We start from the raw sequence: 18,427 nt of genomic DNA, 5'->3' as shown, positions 1-18,427 counted from the left end.
CATGGCTACTTTCATAATTTGGCTATTGTAAATAATGCTGCTATAAACATAAGGGTGTAGGTATCTGTCTGAATTAATGTTTTTGTGTTCTTTTGGGTGGATGGCACAGTAGCACAATTGCTGGATCATAGGGTGCTTCTGGTTTCAACTTTTTGAGGAACCTCCATACTGTTTTCCAGAGTGGCTACACCTCTTTGCATTTCTACCAACAGTGTACAAAGGATCCTTTTACTCCACATCTTCACCAACACTTGTTTCTTAAGCTTTTTATTTTACCCATTCTTACAGGAGTGAGGTGATATCACATTGTAGTTTTGATTTGCATTTCCCTGATGATTTGTGATGTTGAGCATCTTTGCATGTGTCTGTTGGCCATTTGTATGTCTTCTTTGGAGAAATGTCTGTTCATGTCTTCTGCCCATTTTTTCAAATTGGGCTGTTTTATGGGTGTTGAACTGTATAAATTCTTTACATATTTTAGATACTAACCCTTTATTAGATATTTCATTTGCAAATATCTTTTCCCATTCAAGAGGTTACCTTTTTGTTATTTTTTTTATAAATTTTATTTTAAATATTTATTTTTAAGAGAGCAAGAGCAAGCAAGCATGAGTGGGGGAGGGAGGGGCCGAGAGAGAGGGAGACAGAGAGTCTGAAGCAGGTTCTGTGCTGACAGCAAAGAGCCCAAGGCGGGACTTGAACTCACCAGCTGATTACCTGAAGTGTGATGCTTTACCGACTGAGCCACCTTTTAGTTTTGTTGACTGCTTCCTTTGCTGTGCAAAAGCTTTGTATTTTGGTGTAGTTCCAATAGTTTTTGCCTTTATTTCCCTTGCCTCAGGAGACGTATCTAGAAAAATGTCGCTACAGCTGATGTCAGAGACATTATTGCTTGTGTTCTCTTCTAGATTTTTATGTTTTCAGGTCTCACATAAGGTCTTTCATCCATTGTGAATGTACTTTTGTGTATGGTATAAGAAGGTGGCCCAGTTTCGTTCTTTTGCACGTTACTGTCCGGTTTTCTTAGCACGATTTGTTGAAGAGACTTTCCCATTAGATAGTCTTTCCTTTTTTGAAGATTGACCATACAATTGTCAGTTTATTTCTGGGCTTACTATTTTGTTTCATTGAACTGTGTGTTGATTTTTGTGCCAGTACCATCCTATTTTGGTCACTACAGCTTTGTCATATAACTTGAAGTCTGGAATTGTGATACCTCTGGTTTTGTTTTTCTCTTTCAAGATTGCTTTGGCTATTCAGGATCTTTTGTGGTTCCATACAGATTATAGAACTGTTTGTTACAGTTCTGTGAAAAATGCTGTTGGTATTTTGATAGGGATTGCATTAAATGTGTAGATGGCTTGAGGTAGTACTGGCATTTTAACTATATTTGTGTTATGCCCAGAATTCGTGATCCCCAAATACCGCCAGGGAGCCGAGTCCGATGCAAAAGCAAAAGAGCCTTTATTCGAGCTAGCTCGAGCTCAATCCCCTACCTGTACCGAGGCAGCGGTGAGATACCAGGGAGAGAGAGCGAGTTTCAAAAGGACAAAGGTTTTATTGGGGCCTAGGGGCAGTTGGTGAGGTAATGGCTGTGGCCTCAGCTGATTGGCTGGGGAAGGGTCGGAGTCCTGTTATGCAGGTCGCTGGGCGTGTTTTGATCAGGAAGTTTGAACGGGTGAGTGGGAGGTTACTCAAGGGGAGGAGGCGCGGTCTGAGGTTTCTGCAATTTTCCCGGAAAAGGGGTCATGCCGGGGACATAGTCACTCAAGGTGGAGGACACAGAACGAGATGGAGTCGGCCGGCGTAGGCCCGCCCTTTCAATGTGTTCTTCCAATTCATGCGCATGGAATGTCTTTCCATTTCTTTGTGCCATCTTCAATTTCTTTCATCAGTGTTTCCTGGTTTTTGGAGTACAAGTCTTTCACCTCTTTAGTTAGGTTTATTCCCAGGTATCTTATTCTTTTCAGTGCAATTTGTAGCTGGGATTATTTTATTAATTTCTCTTTCTTCATTATTGGAATATAGAAATTCAACAGATTTCTGTATGCTGATTTTATATCCTGTGACTTCCTGAATTCATTTGTCAATTCTAGCAATTTTTGGGTAGAGTCTTTTGGGTTTTTTATATATAGTATCCTGTCATCGGCAAGTAGTGAAAGTTTGACTTCTTAGTGATTCAGATGGTTTTTGTTTTCATTGATTACTGTGGCTTAGGACTTCCAGCACTATGTTAAATAATAATGGTGAGAGTGGACATCCCTGTCTTATTGCTGGCCTTAAGGGAAAAACTCTCAGTTTCTCCCCACTGTATGATGTTCATTGTGGAGTTTTTCATGTAAGACATTATGTTATGTTCCCCCTAAATCTACTTTGTTGAGGGTTTTTTTTTTAAATCATAAATGGATGTACTTTGAAAATGCTTTTTTTTTTTTGCATCTATTGACATGATCACAAGGTTTTTATCCTGTTCCTGATGTATCATGTTGATTCGTGAATATAGTCTGTTTTAATGGTTACCTTAAATGCCTGAAGCCAAAAGTATCTCTGTATATGTACACACACACACACACACACACGAAAAAAATACACTTGTAGTTTTTGCAGATTGGTTTGTGTGTTGGGATACTCCTTCAATGCTTAGCTAGGCTTTTTAAAATGAATTCTGCCCCAGCTTTCACTTCCTGAATGAGTGGAGCATGAAGTTCAGCCAGAAGTGAAAGACGGGGGCATTCTTCGGTCCTGCGTATGCAGCCCGTCCGGGGCACGCCTGTGGACTTCCTGATTTCCTGGAATATGCAGGGGCTTTTAAAAGCCCTTTCCCCCCACCTATCTCCTTTCCCAAAGTCTTCTTTCCCCAGGGGTTTGGTCTCTCTTTCGCTCGGCTCGTCTTAGGCTGCTACAGCCAGTAGCTTTGCTCCTACGTGCTTTTGGCAAATGCCCAGAGGCCACCCCTCGCCCCAGTCCCTCAGGGGGTCACTGGACAGATCCACAGCTCGTCAGTTCCCTAACAGAGTCTGCATCGCTCCTCCGGCACCAGCAGCCTGCACCAGGAGCTCCCACCGCCGTCTTCACGACCGCCAGCGGTCCGGAGGGTGGGGGACAGCACGCGGGAAATGCAAAATGCCACCACGCTCGCTTAGTGGCAGCGGAGCGGCTTCTTCACTGCGCTTTCCTCCTGTACAGGTTTTGGGCCAGATTTTAGACTTCCACGCTAGTTGATTCGGACAGTGTACCAGCTGTTATTGTGAAGGGACAGAGCCCTGGTGCTCCCTACTCCACGACTTTTAGACACTTGGCTCCTCTCCTTTTCTTAACATTACCAGGTTGTAGTCCTACGAAGAACTTAGTCTCCTACAGACATTGATTTCAATCTGTGGCACAAATGCATGGGTGAACAGGAAAATACAAGCCGGGTACATTGCTTAGGACATTTCTACACTTCACGTTCACTGTTTTCCTCCTCTGAATCACTTTTCAATTCAGTCACTGACGCTTGGGCTTTTTACACGACACTGCTGTCTGTCCCGCCGTGAGAGTTGGGACGTGGAATTCCTTGAAAGCTCCACTGTCATCCCCGGGACTTCACTCCCAGCCTGACACCCAGGTACAAGCAATGACGAACCCCCTAACTGACTCGTTGGCCAATGCTGATTGTCACGTGAATCCCAATTTCAATAAAATAAAAAAAAAATACGTGTAACAATTGGCACTATCTGGGATGTACTTTTCCGGGAAACCAGATGAGGAACTGATTAATTTGGCTAAAGTAAGTCACAGAAGGCAACAGAGAGGTGCCGTTCGGGAGGGCTAGAGAGTTGATGGAAGGACGCAGCCAGCCAAGCAGTAGAGGAAAAGCCCCGTCAGCAGAACCGTCGGCATCACCCGCAGGGGACCAGGCGGGTCTGGAGGATATTCAGAGTTGAGTCACGGGTCAGTTGCTCGTGGTAGGAAATGGATTGAAAAGAGTGGGCTGTGGAGGGCTCACACTCAGAAAGTGACACACTATTGTAGCAAAGAACTTTTCAGGAGATTCTGAGGAACACAGCAATGTGATGATGTCTTCCTCTTCGAAGCCCTCTTGGAGGCCATGTGCAAAACGGATTGATTTGGGGTGGGCAAGCGCCACCAAGGGGGTGGCTGAGGAGCTGGGTCGTGGCAGGGAGGACAGACAGGTGTGGGCTGACGGCGGGATAAGTCCACAAGAAAACAGGCTGGGAAGGCAAACCGCCTCTCCTCTGTGTTTTTATTACTGGGAACGTGAGCAAATATATGGCAGGTTGGACAAATGAGCAACACAATCTGACATAACCAAATACCCGTTTTCAGCTCTGGCTACTGTGTGATCTGGGGGCTCAGTCTCCAGAGGCTGAATGCAGAAATGTTTACCAATCGGGGTCGGTTTTTAATAAATATACAGGACTTAACAGCACCAAGGATGTGACTCCAATTCCCACGGACCTTGTGTTTTCATTACTTTAACCCGTCTTGCCTTTTCAAACTAATATATATTTGAATAAGTTTTACCCAAAAAAGTCTATTTGTAACCTCACCGTTGACTGAGATGAAACACATGAAAATAGACCAAGAAGTTAAAATTAGTCCTAAGGCAGGTCAACAAAATATCTAATGTGACGGTTGAGAATAATAATCTAAAGAGGGCGCTGAAGTCAACAGTCTCTCTCTCGAAACTTCATTTTTACATTTTTGATAGCACCGCTCCCAGAACATTTGCACTGTTCCAGACTTTAATTTGGAGGAGACCTGTTCTTGGCTCACATCTTGTGCCATACGAAGCACCCCAAAATGATGTCTCATCAGAACCGAGTTACGGTCACTCTGTTATGGATGTGCAGGAGGACTTTCTAATTCTGACAGTGCTCAACAATACTCGAGCATATTTTAAGCATTTTCAGCCTCCTGGCTTTTCTAAAAGGCTGATGTGTTTAGAAAGTCCACAGGGAGGGGACTTCATCGGAAAGTCTCAACTATGCACAACATAGGAGCACTTTCATAAACACGGGGTACCCAAAGCCTCCACGTTTTGAAGGTGTGCTTTCTTACTTGACGCCTTCATTTGGCCCCTTCTGCTCAGAATACTGAAGACTCGAGAAGGCTCAAGTAATTACTTGAAACAGATCCCTAACGACGAGAAATGAACAGATCGGTATTTATCGTGAATAAATTCATAGTAGAGCTGGGAAAGGGCAGAAAGTGGAGGCATTTAAGAAAGGACTACGAACAACTGTCTTTTTGACAGCCCCTCAACCTTCAACTGCTCTATTATTTTTTAAAAAGCCTTCAATTTTCCCTCAAATGTCACAACAAATCCATAGCTTGCTGGTCTATGATCTCTCCCCTTCTCCCTTCTTCTGGAAAAGGGAAGAAAAAAATTTAAATCCAAAAGTTATCATTAGTGCATAATACACTAAAAAAATGTTGGCCTCCCATCCCTTTCAAGCTCAATCCTAATCTGATATGTGAATCAACTAATCACCTCACTGAATCATTTTCATACGAATATGGTTCCTCCATATATTCATTTTACCTTCTCTGATTGGAGAGAGCTTCGATAGTGTTTCTATAGGTTCCTAAATAAGAACCGAGACATATGTCGTCAGCTTTTTCTTCGGTTAGGCATGAGCCCACACTACATGTGTCCCTGGGTTTTACCCTTCATAGGAAATTAATCAATAGTGTAACATCATGTGGCCTGTCCAAGTAATTCTAAAGCAACATGTTTGTCCTTGTAGAAAACCTATAAAACATCCATAGTATATCATTAGAAATTACCTCTGGAATTGCCTGCATTAACTCCGGTGCAGTTTTTGGAGCGTTAAAAGTCTGGTGAGTGAGAAGCCGAAGCCAAGCACAGATGTGAGAACGAGGCCATGTTGGAATAAGGTCAGTGATTTAATAAGTGCACTTGCCCAGAAACGCCTGCCCCAAATTGCAGGAAACAACGAACAAAATCAATCCATACCGTCTCTTCATGCATTTTACAGTATGAAGAGCCAGCAACGTAATACGCTGTCAGAGCTGCTCGTGTAAATCTCTTTCTCCTAAAGAGGACCCACCCGCTTTAGACTCAGAAGGACTTCTTGGAATACCGGGCACAGAGAAAAGAGCCCGGAACTAAACACAGGACTGGAGCAAGACGCCACCGCCAGATGGCACTGCTTTAGCAGGCCGAGCGCGAACGCCAGGGCGCGGGGAGCTCGCGGGGAGCGCGGGGCCGCGGGACTTTGCGGAGGTCGAGCCGGCCGTCGGGCCCGGCGGGGCCTGCGAGCGCGGCAGCCCCCGGCATTTAGCGCGGCCGGCGGCTCCAACGTGCGTCGGGACTCCTCGTCTCCCGTCTGCTGTGCCCCGCGGTCCCTGCGGCCTGAAGCTCCAGCCGCGACGCCGAGCCTCGACCCCTAGGGCCGACTGGGCCCCGGGAACCCGGGGGAGAAGGGCCAAATTGGGCCCCGGGTTTCCGGAAACGTGCGGAGCCCCCCCCCCTCCCGCCACTGCGCCCTCCTTGCCGCTCGTGGCGCGGACCGGGGTCCCCAGGGCCGGAGCCGTGGCTGGAGAACGCCCCAGCGCTCTGTCCTCGGTCCCGCAGTCGCCCTCCCCCAGCTTGCGCTCCCTCTGACGACGGGAACCGGCCCGGGACGCGCGCGCCGCAGCCAAGTCCTGGTTTTGATTTCACTGCCGCTCCGAAGAGCAAAGAGGCTCCAAACCCAACAAACAGGAAGGAGAGAAGGAGCCGGAGTGCGGGCAGAGGGAGGGCCATTCCCAGCAGAGGCGCTCGGGCCGGGCCGCGGACGGGGAGGAAGTGGCGCCCCTTCCCCTCCCGCGCGGGCCGGGGCGTGGGGGTGGGGGTGGGGGCAGCGAGAGGACAGCGGCCGGGGGCGGCGGGGGGGGGGGGGGCTCGGGGGCGGCTCCGGGGCCGGGCGGGGTGCTCGGGGCGGGGTCTCCCTGGGCGCCGCCGCCCGCCGCCCCCCTCCTCCTCCCCTTCCCCGCGGCCCCGGGGCGCCCCCGCGGTTCTGGAGCCGGGGCGGGGCGTGCGCGTCAGCTCGAGCTAGAAAAGGCGGCGGGGCCCGGCCCAGCGAGGTGACAGCCGCGCTCGGACACGGAGGCCGGCCCGACGCCGCCATGAGCGCCGCGCTCTTCAGCCTGGACGGCCCGGCGCGCGGCGCGCCCTGGCCCGCGGAGCCCGCGCCCTTTTACGAGCCGGGCCGGGCGGGCAAGCCAGGCCGCGGGAGCGAGCCGGGGAGCCTGGGCGAGCCGGGCGCCGTAGCCCCCGCCATGTACGACGACGAGAGCGCCATCGACTTCAGCGCCTACATCGACTCCATGGCCGCCGTGCCCACCCTAGAGCTGTGCCACGACGAGCTCTTCGCCGACCTCTTCAACAGCAACCACAAGGCGGGCGCGGCGGGTGCCGCCGCGGGAGCCCTGGAGCTGCTGCCCGGCGGCCTCGCGCGCCCCCACGGCCCGGGCACCGCCGCCCCGCGTCCGCTCAAGCGCGAGCCCGACTGGGGCGACGGCGACGCGCCCGGCTCGCTGCTGCCGGCGCAGGTGGCCGCGTGCGCGCAGACGGTGGTGAGCCTGGCGGCCGCGGCGCAGCCCACGCCGCCCACGTCGCCCGAGCCGCCGCGCGGCAGCCCCGGACCGAGCCCCGCCCCGGGCCCGGCGCGGGAGAAGAGCGCGGGCAAGAGGGGTCCGGACCGCGGCAGCCCGGAGTACCGGCAGCGGCGCGAGCGCAACAACATCGCCGTGCGCAAGAGCCGCGACAAGGCCAAGCGGCGCAACCAGGAGATGCAGCAGAAGCTGGTGGAGCTGTCGGCCGAAAACGAGAAACTGCACCAGCGCGTGGAGCAGCTCACGCGGGACCTGGCCGGCCTCCGGCAGTTCTTCAAGCAGCTGCCCAGCCCGCCCTTCCTGCCGGCCGCCGGGGCCGCCGACTGCCGGTAACGCGCGGCCCGGGGTGGGGGGGGCGGGAGAGACTCACCAACGACCGATACCTCAGACCCGACGGGCCCGGGAGCGGAGCGCGCCCCGCCCGGACGCCGCGAGAGCCGCTGGGCGCCGGCCGCAGTGTCTTTGGGACGCGCCCACGGAGGAACCTACGGCCTGGACTGAACCACCACTGAACTTCGAGAGAAGCTATACGTGTTTCTTTCCCCTTAAATTATTTTTATAATGGTAGCTTTTCTACATCTTACTCCTGTTGATGCAGCTAAGGTACATTTGTAAAAAAAAAAAAAAAAAAAAAAAAAAGGAAACAAACTTTTCAGACAAACCCTTTGTATTGTAGATAAGAGGAAAAGACTGAGCATGCTCACTTTTTTATATTAATTTTTACAGCATTTGTAAGAATAAAGAAGCATTTAAAACCACCCCCGATTCCCGTATTCACAGTGACTCCTGAATGCTGGTGGCCCCAGGACCTCGCTGGGGAAGGGCACGTTCCAGTGCCAGGCGTGCAGCAAGGCACCGGGGAGGCCGCGGGACTCAGGTGTGTGTCCCTGAGGGGGGACCTGAGCTCCCTAGAAGAGGGGATCTGCTTTGCTCTTTGAAACCTGCCAGAGTCCACCTCCAGATGTTTTGTTTGCTTAAGATCGAGGAAGCATGAATAAAGGAACTCGCGCTAGACTAGTAGCTTTCCGGTGGAAGGTGCTCCCAGAGAAGTTCCGGGCCTTGGGGAGGAGGCTGGCGGGATGACCGGTCCTGCAGTTGACTTAGGGGCTCCTCTGTAGGCAAGAGCCCCCCAGGGCTCCCTAACTTCAGTTGGCTGCTGCAGGGGTGAGGGGTGAGGGGAGGGATCCGGCTCTCCGCACAGCATGTCTGAGTCTTTGGCTTCCATGGCTTCCATGGGACTTTGCTTTCACTTTCCTCAGTCTTACAGCTTCCAGTAGGTTTTCCGAGTGGGTGTAAACATAAGATAGTTCTGTGGTAGATGCAAAAGACGGTCAAAAAGCTCCTCAAAAGCAGCAGTCCTGCCGGTCGTTGAAATGTTTCCAAGCTTCATCAGGACAAATCAAGCCGTTCACCTTTCCCCCAGTTAAAGCGGGTACTCGGCGCCCTTTCTTGCTCTGGGCTGCTAGGTCTATCTTATGTAATTTAACCGTGGCCTATCATGATTGTCTTGTTATAAAGGAGGAAACAAAATCTTTATTGTCTAAAGACAATTTATTCATCATTTCGTGTTAATTGAAATCTCTGCCAACAAAGCCAACAATAACCAATCACTCCTCTTGAGTCTGTAATCTCGGCTCTCTGTGCACAGTACCCAGCATGATTAAACAGGCCTATCTGTATAGCGAGAATCACAGCAGGTAACTTATCTATACTTTAGGAGTAACAGTTTTAAACACTTAAAAATTACAAGTGAGCAGAATTTTTTTCTTGCTGTTTTAATACTGCCTAAGATGAAGTACAAAATGAAGGCCTCAAGCTTAGTTAAGTTTTAATGTAACATGTTCCTGAATTTGCACAAAGGTCGTAAAATATAACTGTAGAAAAAAGCATTTTGAGGTATAGTTTACAAAATTATCTTGCTAACATTTGCCCTAGAAAAATCTAAGTTCCATTTCAAGATCATACAGTACACTCACTCTGCCCGTAGTTAACAAATAACTATCCCAACCACCACCTCCGCTGCATCACAAAGTTCACAGCTCCTGTGGCGACGGGCAGTGTCGGGAAGAGGCTCTTCCTGCAGTCAGGAGCTCAATTTCCTCCAATCCAACGCAGCTAGCCGGGTGGGTGGTTACGGACCGGACAAAACAATTCAACAGCCCCACCTCCTTTCCGAGGACACTCTTCACTTCATAACTCTGCAGTGACAGAAAGCATGCTGGTTAAAGCAAATAGAGCTAGCCCTGGACGTCCTGTTCCCAACAACACAGAACACCAAAGAGCAGAGCAGAAGGTCCTTCCCTTAGTCTGTGACCTTCCACTTTTCAAATGGTGAGAACAGGGTGAGGAAGAAAAAAAGTGACAGGCTAGATAAAAGCCCTGTTGATTATGGCAAATGAAGGAGCTCCTGTTTTCTGATCTTTGTTAGTGGATGCAACGACAAGGACGTCCCAGCTGGCTGTCCTCGGAGAGGAACTGGGGACTGACATACAAAGGGATGTGCCCTGGTCTCTAGTGGGAAGGCTGGGGGCAGGGCACGCATGATGCTTGCAGCTGTCTTCCACTTCCTTTGGGACACTTCCCCAATCTAGCAACACTTCTGGTCAAAGGATTGCCTGGTACTTTGCCCCAAACTTCCCTCCTTAACAGGATCCCGTTTTTTCTAGAGTAACTCTTCTCAGGCCAAACATGCAGAAAGCTTTTTCTTCACACTGTTTGAGGAGTATCTTACAGGCAGGTTTCATCTCTAGATGAGAACTCAGAGCACTGGACAGCATGGGAACCAGATGACTGTGCTAGGAAGGTGTGGCAGGTTTCAAACCTCAGAACACTTGCTTCCAGGGGTTGGGGGGAAGTGGGACTGAAAATAAAGAGCGGCTCAAACTCGCTGGGATGAATCCCATCTCTGGCTTCGGCAGAGACGGAAGCCCTGGAAGGTAACAGGTTCTTTCAGAGGCTCCTTTGCTGCCACTTGCAGAATGCTATCTGAGGTGCATCACCCCTCCTCTGCGCAAGACCCCTCACACAACTCTACAGTAGCTCAGGTCTGTATGTTTTAGCTCACTCCTTCCATCGTTAATGTGTCTTCGCGAAGGAGATGGAGGCTGGAGGGCTCTGACAACGTGGCAAAAGTAGGCACATGTCTGTGGCTCCCTGGTGCCCTCCCATCGAAGGTGGGCACCTCACTGCCCTTACCCTGGCTCCTGGGCTGGACTTAGTGACTACCTCTCACGGAAAGTATGGTGGAAAGGACACTGAGTGGCATCCCCAGCTTGGTCAGGAAGGAGCCCAGCTTCTGCCTACATCTCTTGGGATCCAGACACATATCGTGAGAGAAGCTAGACTGTGTGGCCAGAGCCCGAGAAGGTCCCAGGCAAAGGAGCACAGCAGTCACTTGGGGACTGAAGGGCGTTTTGTGAGTCCAGCCTAGGCTTTGGGGCACCAACTGATGGCCCGCAGAGCTGTCCTGGCAGAGCCCTATCCAAACTGCAGGTCTGTATGCAGAGTAAGTATGGAGGCCACCTAAACTTTGGGGTGGTTGGTTTTGAAGCAGTAACATGATGTTCAACCTGGGATCAACCTGGGATGTGAACACTGCTCTACCGCCAGTCCACAAGATCGTTCTGCTTTCCCATCTTTGAAGTAAGGCATATTGCAACACACCCAGCCTATTCAATGTGATCAGTAGTTTTGGTTTCTTCAGTGGCTTAATGGAGGGATGGGGGAGTAAGAGTTGCAGTCAAGACAGGTGAAGAGGGGTCAAAGGGCAGCTCAGTTAGTCAAGTGTCCCAACTCTTGATTTCAGCTCAGGTCGTGGCCCCAAGGTCATGGATTGAGCCCCGCAACAGGCTCTGTGCTGAGTGTGGAGCCTGCTTGAGATTCTCTCTCTCTCTCTCTCTCTCTCTCTCTCTCCCTCCCTGCCCCTCTCCCGCTTGTGCACTCTCTCCCTCTCTAAAACACAAACACAAACAAAAAAAGACAGATGAAGAGGCGGAACTAAAGTCTCTCACTGGACAACCGTGGCTGAGGCCTTCCTCAGCCCCAGCTCATCTGTGCCATTGATGTCAGGTTCGTGGCCCACTGCCTTGATCATTCGTCAAGGACTTGCTATAAACCAAGAGGGGTCTGATCCTGGAGAGATGGCAGAGAACCAGACAGCCGCAGGACTGTGGGGTGTGGAGGGCGCCCATAGGGCCGTGCAGAGTAAGGGGTCGCCATCCCCGGCTGGGAGGACTGAGGTAGGCCGGCTGGGTACTTCTTTGCTGTCTCTCACTACTTGTACATTCGTGCGTGGGGAAGTAGGAGGCCCAGGCACTCCTACACTCACTTAGGTGGAGAATTCTGGCTTGTAAACAAAGTCAGGAACAGATCATTCCTTCTTACCACGTCAGATTTGGCAGTGATAGATTATAATAACCACATCATAGTCAATAATAACTATGTCACTGATAAGTGGAAATCAAATGATAATTATGTTTGGGGGGAATTAAGATGGAAAGGTACAGAACAGTCACACTAGCAAACGCAAGTGCACTGCTCGTATGAACGGACTGAATGTACATATGTGTAAAATGTGTCTGTTTTTAAAAGGCGCACTACATTTCCCTTCAACTTTTATTTTTCTGAAAGCTAGGAAACAAACTCCAAATTTCGTATCACTATAATGTGACCTTTGACAACTAACATGTACAACAGCAGCCGCTCCATTTCTCACCTCTGTAGCTTGAACACGTCAAAGTTTCGGTATAAAACTTCACACTCCGGTGTCCTAACCAGAAACAGTACATCTGTTCCAGGGAGTGGAGCTATGGTTCTCATGGAAAGACTAATTTGATTCTTTGGATTTTGGCAAATGTGCATTCTCACCCAGAAAATGGACAGAATCCAGACTGCAAAACTCATGCTCATGTCTCCACAGAGGACCTTCTTACACCCATCTTCTATCAGCTCCTTGCAGGTCAGATGTAAAGCCCTGATTATCCACTGTGGGTAAAGCTGGGGGAGGCGGAAGGAGCTGACTAAAATGTACCTCCAGGCTTGCAATTTACCCTAATTTTACTGGCGTCAGCTCTGATAACAGAGCACCCAGAAAGGTGACACCCAGGACTGTTGCCACCCTGTGCCCCTCACCCAGTGCAAATGTGCACACGTAGGCACACACAGGTGGGTACACACGCTCAAGCACACCCACAGGCAAACCCACCGGCAAACGCACCCACGCTCAGATACACACACGTTTGCACACACACCCTTGAGCTCTTTATAAGTAGGGTTTTGCCTACAGGTGCCCCGTAGTTGAGAGGTGTGATGTGTAAGAGGTACAAGTCAGCCTCACTCAGAAGGAAATCAAGTGAAGAGACAGTTCTGCCAGGGCCTCCTCCTGATCCCCAGGTCCCTACAGAGAGGTTGGGGAGTCAAGAGCAGTCCGTGGCTGGAGGCTTCCCAGGGGGAGCACCAGGCTGCTCTCTGGAGGAGCCTGTGGGGAACCGGAGGGAGAACAGGCCTGAGCCTGGTAGGGCCCAGCCAGGGCCGCCTGAGGAACTGCGGGGCAGGTGCTGGGCCTCTGCGCCCATGTGGGCCTGTGGGGAGCCGTGCACCATCCCAAGTGCTGGTTCTTGTTTGCTGAGGCTGTGGGTTTGGGTTCATTCGCTATGTGTTCTCCTTAAGCAGAAGTTTTCCCAACACTTCCCAACTTTTTGCCCAGATAACCTAGATCTGCCACGTTTACACCTGTTTAAAGCCCCCTCCAATCCCATCAGCCTTACCCAGGATCACGCCCTTCTTTCTTCCGCCTCACCCACCCCGGAGACCGAGAGATAAGGTGACGAGGAATCAGTCAGCAGGTACTGCTGTCTTGTCACCCAGAAACTTCAGGGGGGACAGAAACATACACACAAGGATCCCTGTCACCCTCCCACACTCTGCTAGGTAGTCACTTCTGGGGATAACAATGTACCCAACGAAGACTGTGGCTGCGGGCCCTGCACTCTCGTTTCTTTAGTGGTAAAATGTGGATTCTGCACTACCGAGATGTTGGGGACATTAAATAAGGCAAAGGTGTAAGAAAAACGGTGAGCACAGTTGGCGGCCCACTGTAGTTACCGACTCACATTTTACTTGGACACAGTCAGGGAGTACTTGCTCATGAGCCCTCCCATCAGTCCCTACACGTGAAGCAGCCTTTGGGATACAGGTTTGGCGTGGGGCTGGAGGTGTCCCCATGCTGCGCTAGGGAGCTATGCCCCCGCCGGTGCGCTGTATCCCAGGGAGAGAGCCAGAAACTCTTTTTAGGGCTCCACGGGCAGTTCCGCCCTGAAACCTGGTCGGACCAGTGATCTGCTAGGATCCTATTCATGGATTTATCCATGTCCCAGTTTAGTCCAAACTTTGAGAGCCATGGTTTTGAGGGAGGAGTGTGAATGGCTGCTCCACCTCCTGTGCTGCCGACCTCTGCCTTTCAGGAGGGGCTGGCAGCTGCCGGAGGCAGAAGCCCCTCGCACCTCCAGAGGAGCCCCACATTCTGGCTGCAATCAGAGCTGGAATTTGGCCATGGGATCCCATCAGAAAGTTCTGCAGATGACCAGCCCGCTTTTCGCCACAATCTGCCCAGCTGGCCCAAGTCTGCTACTTGCATGTGGACCCCACCACTGGCCACAGATACCTTTTGTGACCTGGGAACTGTGCCCTGGCACCATTGCAGTGGTCAGTCCCCCGTGCTCTTCTCTGGGGTTCAGTGATTCCACGGGCCACTTGTGGTGCTAGCAGATGGTTTTGACCAGACATGTCAAGGACAGACCTTTCCTGTTTATGAGGGCCAAATTTTACAAGGAAGAAACTGTCTCTAGGCCGTAAGTTATGTATGTTTAGGTGGTGGTTTTCTTGAAGGAGCACACCGCTTTACTAAGCCTCACACCACAGCAACTCTCAGGGCAGGCAAAACGGTTCTGAGAAATAACGGTAATGTTCCAGTTACTCAGACTCTGGAATACCCAGCAATTAACAAACACAAGATGTGTGCCTCAGATATTCCCGTTCTATTAATGTAAAACCATGGCAGGCCTTGAAGTGTCAACTGTCTTACTAAAATCAAAGCCAGGGAGATAGATTCACGGATCTACTGCAAGACTGGTTAGGAAAGAGCCTCAATCCCACAAGGGAAAGGTCTCGTGAACAGACACGGCCCTTGTCAGGAAGAGACAGCGGTGTGGCGTGCCCACGTCTTGGCCTACTCCAAACACCGAGGACGCGCACGATTATACTGCGGCACTCCGCTGTAACCGAGAGTGCAGGAGGCGGGGGTCTGCACCTGGGGATGATCCACTGACTCAGGCTGAAGCGCACAGGGCTGGACACCTGGGTTGCGTGTCCCTGGACTTACCCCATCTTCGCAGGCGGCGAACCTCAGGAGCGAAGAAATACTGGCCTGGGACAGCTGCAACGATAGCGGGGCAGGCGGGTTAAACCCCAGGACGGGTGCCAGTGCTCAGGCCCGCGCCCAGGGTTCATGTCGAGTCTTCATCTCTCTGAGTCTTAAGTCCAACGTGACTGTAAGTCACAGACATGGGAAGACAGTGTTCCTGAGGGGGAGCCCTTCCCTCCCCTCCCCCAGGGAAGGAAAAACAGAGGCCGCCCTCCCAGCTGGCGGTGCGGCAGAGGGGCTCTGTGACATAGAGTGGGACGCATGCGAGCACCGCCCGCCTCCTACCTTGACCCTCACTGTGCACTGGGGGTGAGATGGGCAGTCCAGGAACACCTGCAAGTGCCTTCTGAGAAGAGGAGAGATGACCACGCGGGAGCAGTCCCCACAGGAAAAGGCGCCTCTGTTGTTTGGAAACACACAGGGAAGATAGGACTTGGAAAGCACAAATCAGAAGAGTCTAGTGGTAGACAATTTTTTCTAAACACGAGTGTTTGCTGAGACAGAAAAGGGGATTTACCCTCAGAAACGAAATTCCTGAAATAGGCCAGAAAAAGCTCCAGGCTCAGCCTGTTCTGAGGGACCAGTGTCAGCCTCCCGCTAAGGGCTGCATAGGTAACTGATGCCCCAAGGGACGGAAGGGACACTGGCAGGGCAGTCTCATTCGAGCTGGGAGAGGGGGGACAGCCAACATCCCACGAAGCCAAGTGGGGGCCCTGGGCTCAGCAAGCAGAGGTCAGGGCTTCCCTTCTGCCTCAACAGGACAACCTCTTCCTTGTCACCAGTAGCTATGCTCCTTACTGCCACCAAGTAAGTCTGTGACTCAAACTCTTCTTGTCTCTTAAATACGATCCAGTAATGACTTGTTTACACCTAAGGCCACCGGCCCAGGAGGGGTCAAGGAGACAGCTGTCCTTTACTTATTAAGAAGCAGAAAAGTAACAATCGGGCCTCCTCCTGTCAGGTGACAAAGTCACCTTGGGAGGCTGGGGAACCGGCTCAGAGAACTACATTGATACCCAACCCCCTGGGGCCCAAGGGAGGGTATGCAGTAACGCTGGTCCAGAGAAGGAATGTCTGTTTACACAGATGTTCACTGGTCTCTGGAAAAGTCTGTACCCCCGCAGAGGACAAGCTGTAGAGTCACCAAGTTTGTCTCATTCATTCACATTTGCCCTGAGTTTTTCTTTTTACTCCTGACCGAAGATAAAGGAGCTGAGTACAAAACCAGGCTCTTTTCTCTTTGGTGAACTGCAAGGACCAGCAACACGCCCTGCCATGAGGAAGCAAGCTCACCTTGCACCACGGCCTTCTAGCTGCTGTGCCGCTACTTGGCTTCCGGGTGGGAGTCATGCCTGGGCCCTGGCAGGGGAAGCTGGCCCGAGGCAGCGTGGCACTGGGGCCCTAGGACTGGCTGCGGCTGCCCTGGGGTCTTTCAGGACAGCTGCTGCATGCTTACCTGTCTCCCGGGCTCTGCTCCAGTCTCTCGTTGCCACACAGGTCACAGGTGGGCCATGAGAAAGCCGTGCTCTCATCCACACCGACCACAGTGCCTGGGCCCACGTGAAACAAAGATGGAGTCTCAGGGGCAGTGTCCGCCCTCCCAACTTCTCTCTGTCCCTCAGGCCCTAGATGCTAGTGTGAGATTCCTCAGGTTGTTCTCTCCCTTGTGCGTTTATACAAATGTTCCCAAGCTTTTTATAATTTCCATGTACTGCACAAACAAAACTACAACAATAAAAAGTAAGTTGTTTAAAACTTGCCCATATTACTACCTAACCAAATATTTCCATTCTGCCTCATTGTTTTCAGTTTTTTTCCAGATGTGTACATACTGAAATCATTACAAGCAAGCTGTCGGGGCAGTGTCTCACACTACTTTGTAGGTTGCTATAGAGCCGTTGCAAGGACTGTCTTATTTGATATTCCATTTAAGTCACGGTTCCCTCCATATTGGACATACAGGTCTGAGGCAGTGGAAATCTTTCCACGTAAGGTCCTTATTGTACTGAGATCTCTTCCTCAGGCTAGATTCATGGAAGCAGAATCACTCTGTCAAGAGTATGAGTGTTGGAGATACAGAAACACCCTGTTAGAAGCTGTCTCCCACAAGGAGGTTCACGGTGATTCACACTGTCACCATCCATTCACAGAGTGTTAGCCTCACCTCAGTATTTGCTTCCTTGGTAAGTATAACGGAATTCCTTATGTTCATTTCCACTTCTTTGGTAAGGAAAGAGAAGTATTCTTATTGGTTTGTTAACCTCTTATGTGATTTCTTTGGTTTCCTTATTTCTTTTGTAACCCAATATTTGTGATTTATTTATTCAACAAACAAATGTGTATACAATGCTACTTAGTGTGGGATATACATGTAGCATGAAATATATAATGATGAATACTACAATCCCCACTCTTGTGGACTCTGCAGTCTGGTTAAGAAGAGAGATGAACAAATAATGAGAAAAATATGAATATGGGAGAAAACATTCACAAAAACATACCAGATAAAGGACTGTTATCCAAAATATACAAAGAACTCTTACAACTCAACAATAACACAGACAACCCAATTAAAAAATGGGCCTAACACCTTCATAGATACCTCACCAAAGATAATATAAGATGGCAAATAAGTATATGAAAGATGTCAAACATCATATGACCAGGGAAATGCAAATTAAAACAAGGAGAACACAAACACACATACACAAAATTCCAAATAATCCAATTAAAAACGGGCTGAGGACCTGACTAGATATTTTTCCAAAGAAGACATCAAGATGGCCAACAGACACATGAAAAGATGCTCAACATCATTGACTAAAAGTGAAATACAAATCAGAACAACGAGATATCACCTCATACCTGTTGGGATCGCTAAACTCCGAAAGACAAGAAATAACAAGTGTTGGCAAGCATGTGGAGAAAGGGGAGCCCTCATGTACAGTTGGTGGGGATGCCAACGAGGGCAGCCACTGTATGGAGGTGGCCCAAAAACAGTATGGAGGTTCCTCAAAAAATTGAAAATAAAAATACCATATAATCCAGTAATTCCCCTATTGGGTGTTTAACCAAAGAATACAAAAACACTAATTGGAAGATATATACACTCTGATGCTTATAGTAGCATTATTTACAATAACCAATTTATGGAAGCAGTCCAAGTGTCCTTCTATGGATGAATGGATAAAAACAGATGTGATACACATACACACACACAGGGGAATATTATTCAATCATAAACAAGAATGAGATCTTGCCATGTGCAATAAAAAGGATGGACCTAGAGGGTATTATGCTAAGTGAAATAAGTCAGTCAGAGAAAGAGAAATACCATATGATTTTGCTTATATGTGGAATCTAAAAACCGAAACAACCAAC

The 18,427-nt window shown here is 50.1% G+C and overlaps 2 protein-coding genes across 5 annotated transcripts in view; one reads left to right on the top strand and one right to left on the bottom strand.

Moving 5' to 3' along the window:
* Positions 1–7,047: 7,047 nt before the first annotated feature.
* CEBPD (CCAAT enhancer binding protein delta) lies at positions 7,048–8,094 on the top strand. The gene has a single exon (XM_023248495.2). The coding sequence runs from the start codon at positions 7,138–7,140 to the stop codon at positions 7,957–7,959; it is 822 nt and encodes a 273-aa protein (XP_023104263.1). The 5' UTR covers positions 7,048–7,137; the 3' UTR covers positions 7,960–8,094.
* Positions 8,095–8,218: 124 nt separating this feature from the next.
* The window catches only part of SPIDR (scaffold protein involved in DNA repair), a 499,345-nt gene continuing 489,136 nt past the window's right edge, over positions 8,219–18,427 (bottom strand). For 3 of the 4 annotated variants that reach the window (XM_045049879.1, XM_045049880.1, XM_045049882.1), the window contains 4 exons: positions 16,503–16,596; positions 15,332–15,446; positions 14,933–15,058; positions 8,219–9,824 (listed from right to left, as the gene is read on the bottom strand). In XM_045049879.1, the coding sequence (XP_044905814.1) occupies positions 9,660–9,824; positions 14,933–15,058; positions 15,332–15,446; positions 16,503–16,596 (500 nt within the window). In that variant the 3' untranslated portion in view covers positions 8,219–9,659. The remainder of the gene's footprint in view (positions 9,825–14,932; positions 15,059–15,331; positions 15,447–16,502; positions 16,597–18,427) is intronic. The other variant, XM_019822628.3, reaches the window with a different exon arrangement.

The sequence above is a fragment of the Felis catus genome, chromosome F2 (genome assembly GCF_018350175.1).
Source record: "Felis catus isolate Fca126 chromosome F2, F.catus_Fca126_mat1.0, whole genome shotgun sequence".
Lineage (NCBI taxonomy): Eukaryota > Metazoa > Chordata > Mammalia > Carnivora > Felidae > Felis > Felis catus.
The sequence above is the reverse complement of the archived record's forward strand: the minus strand, read 5'-3'. Positions and strand labels throughout refer to the sequence as shown.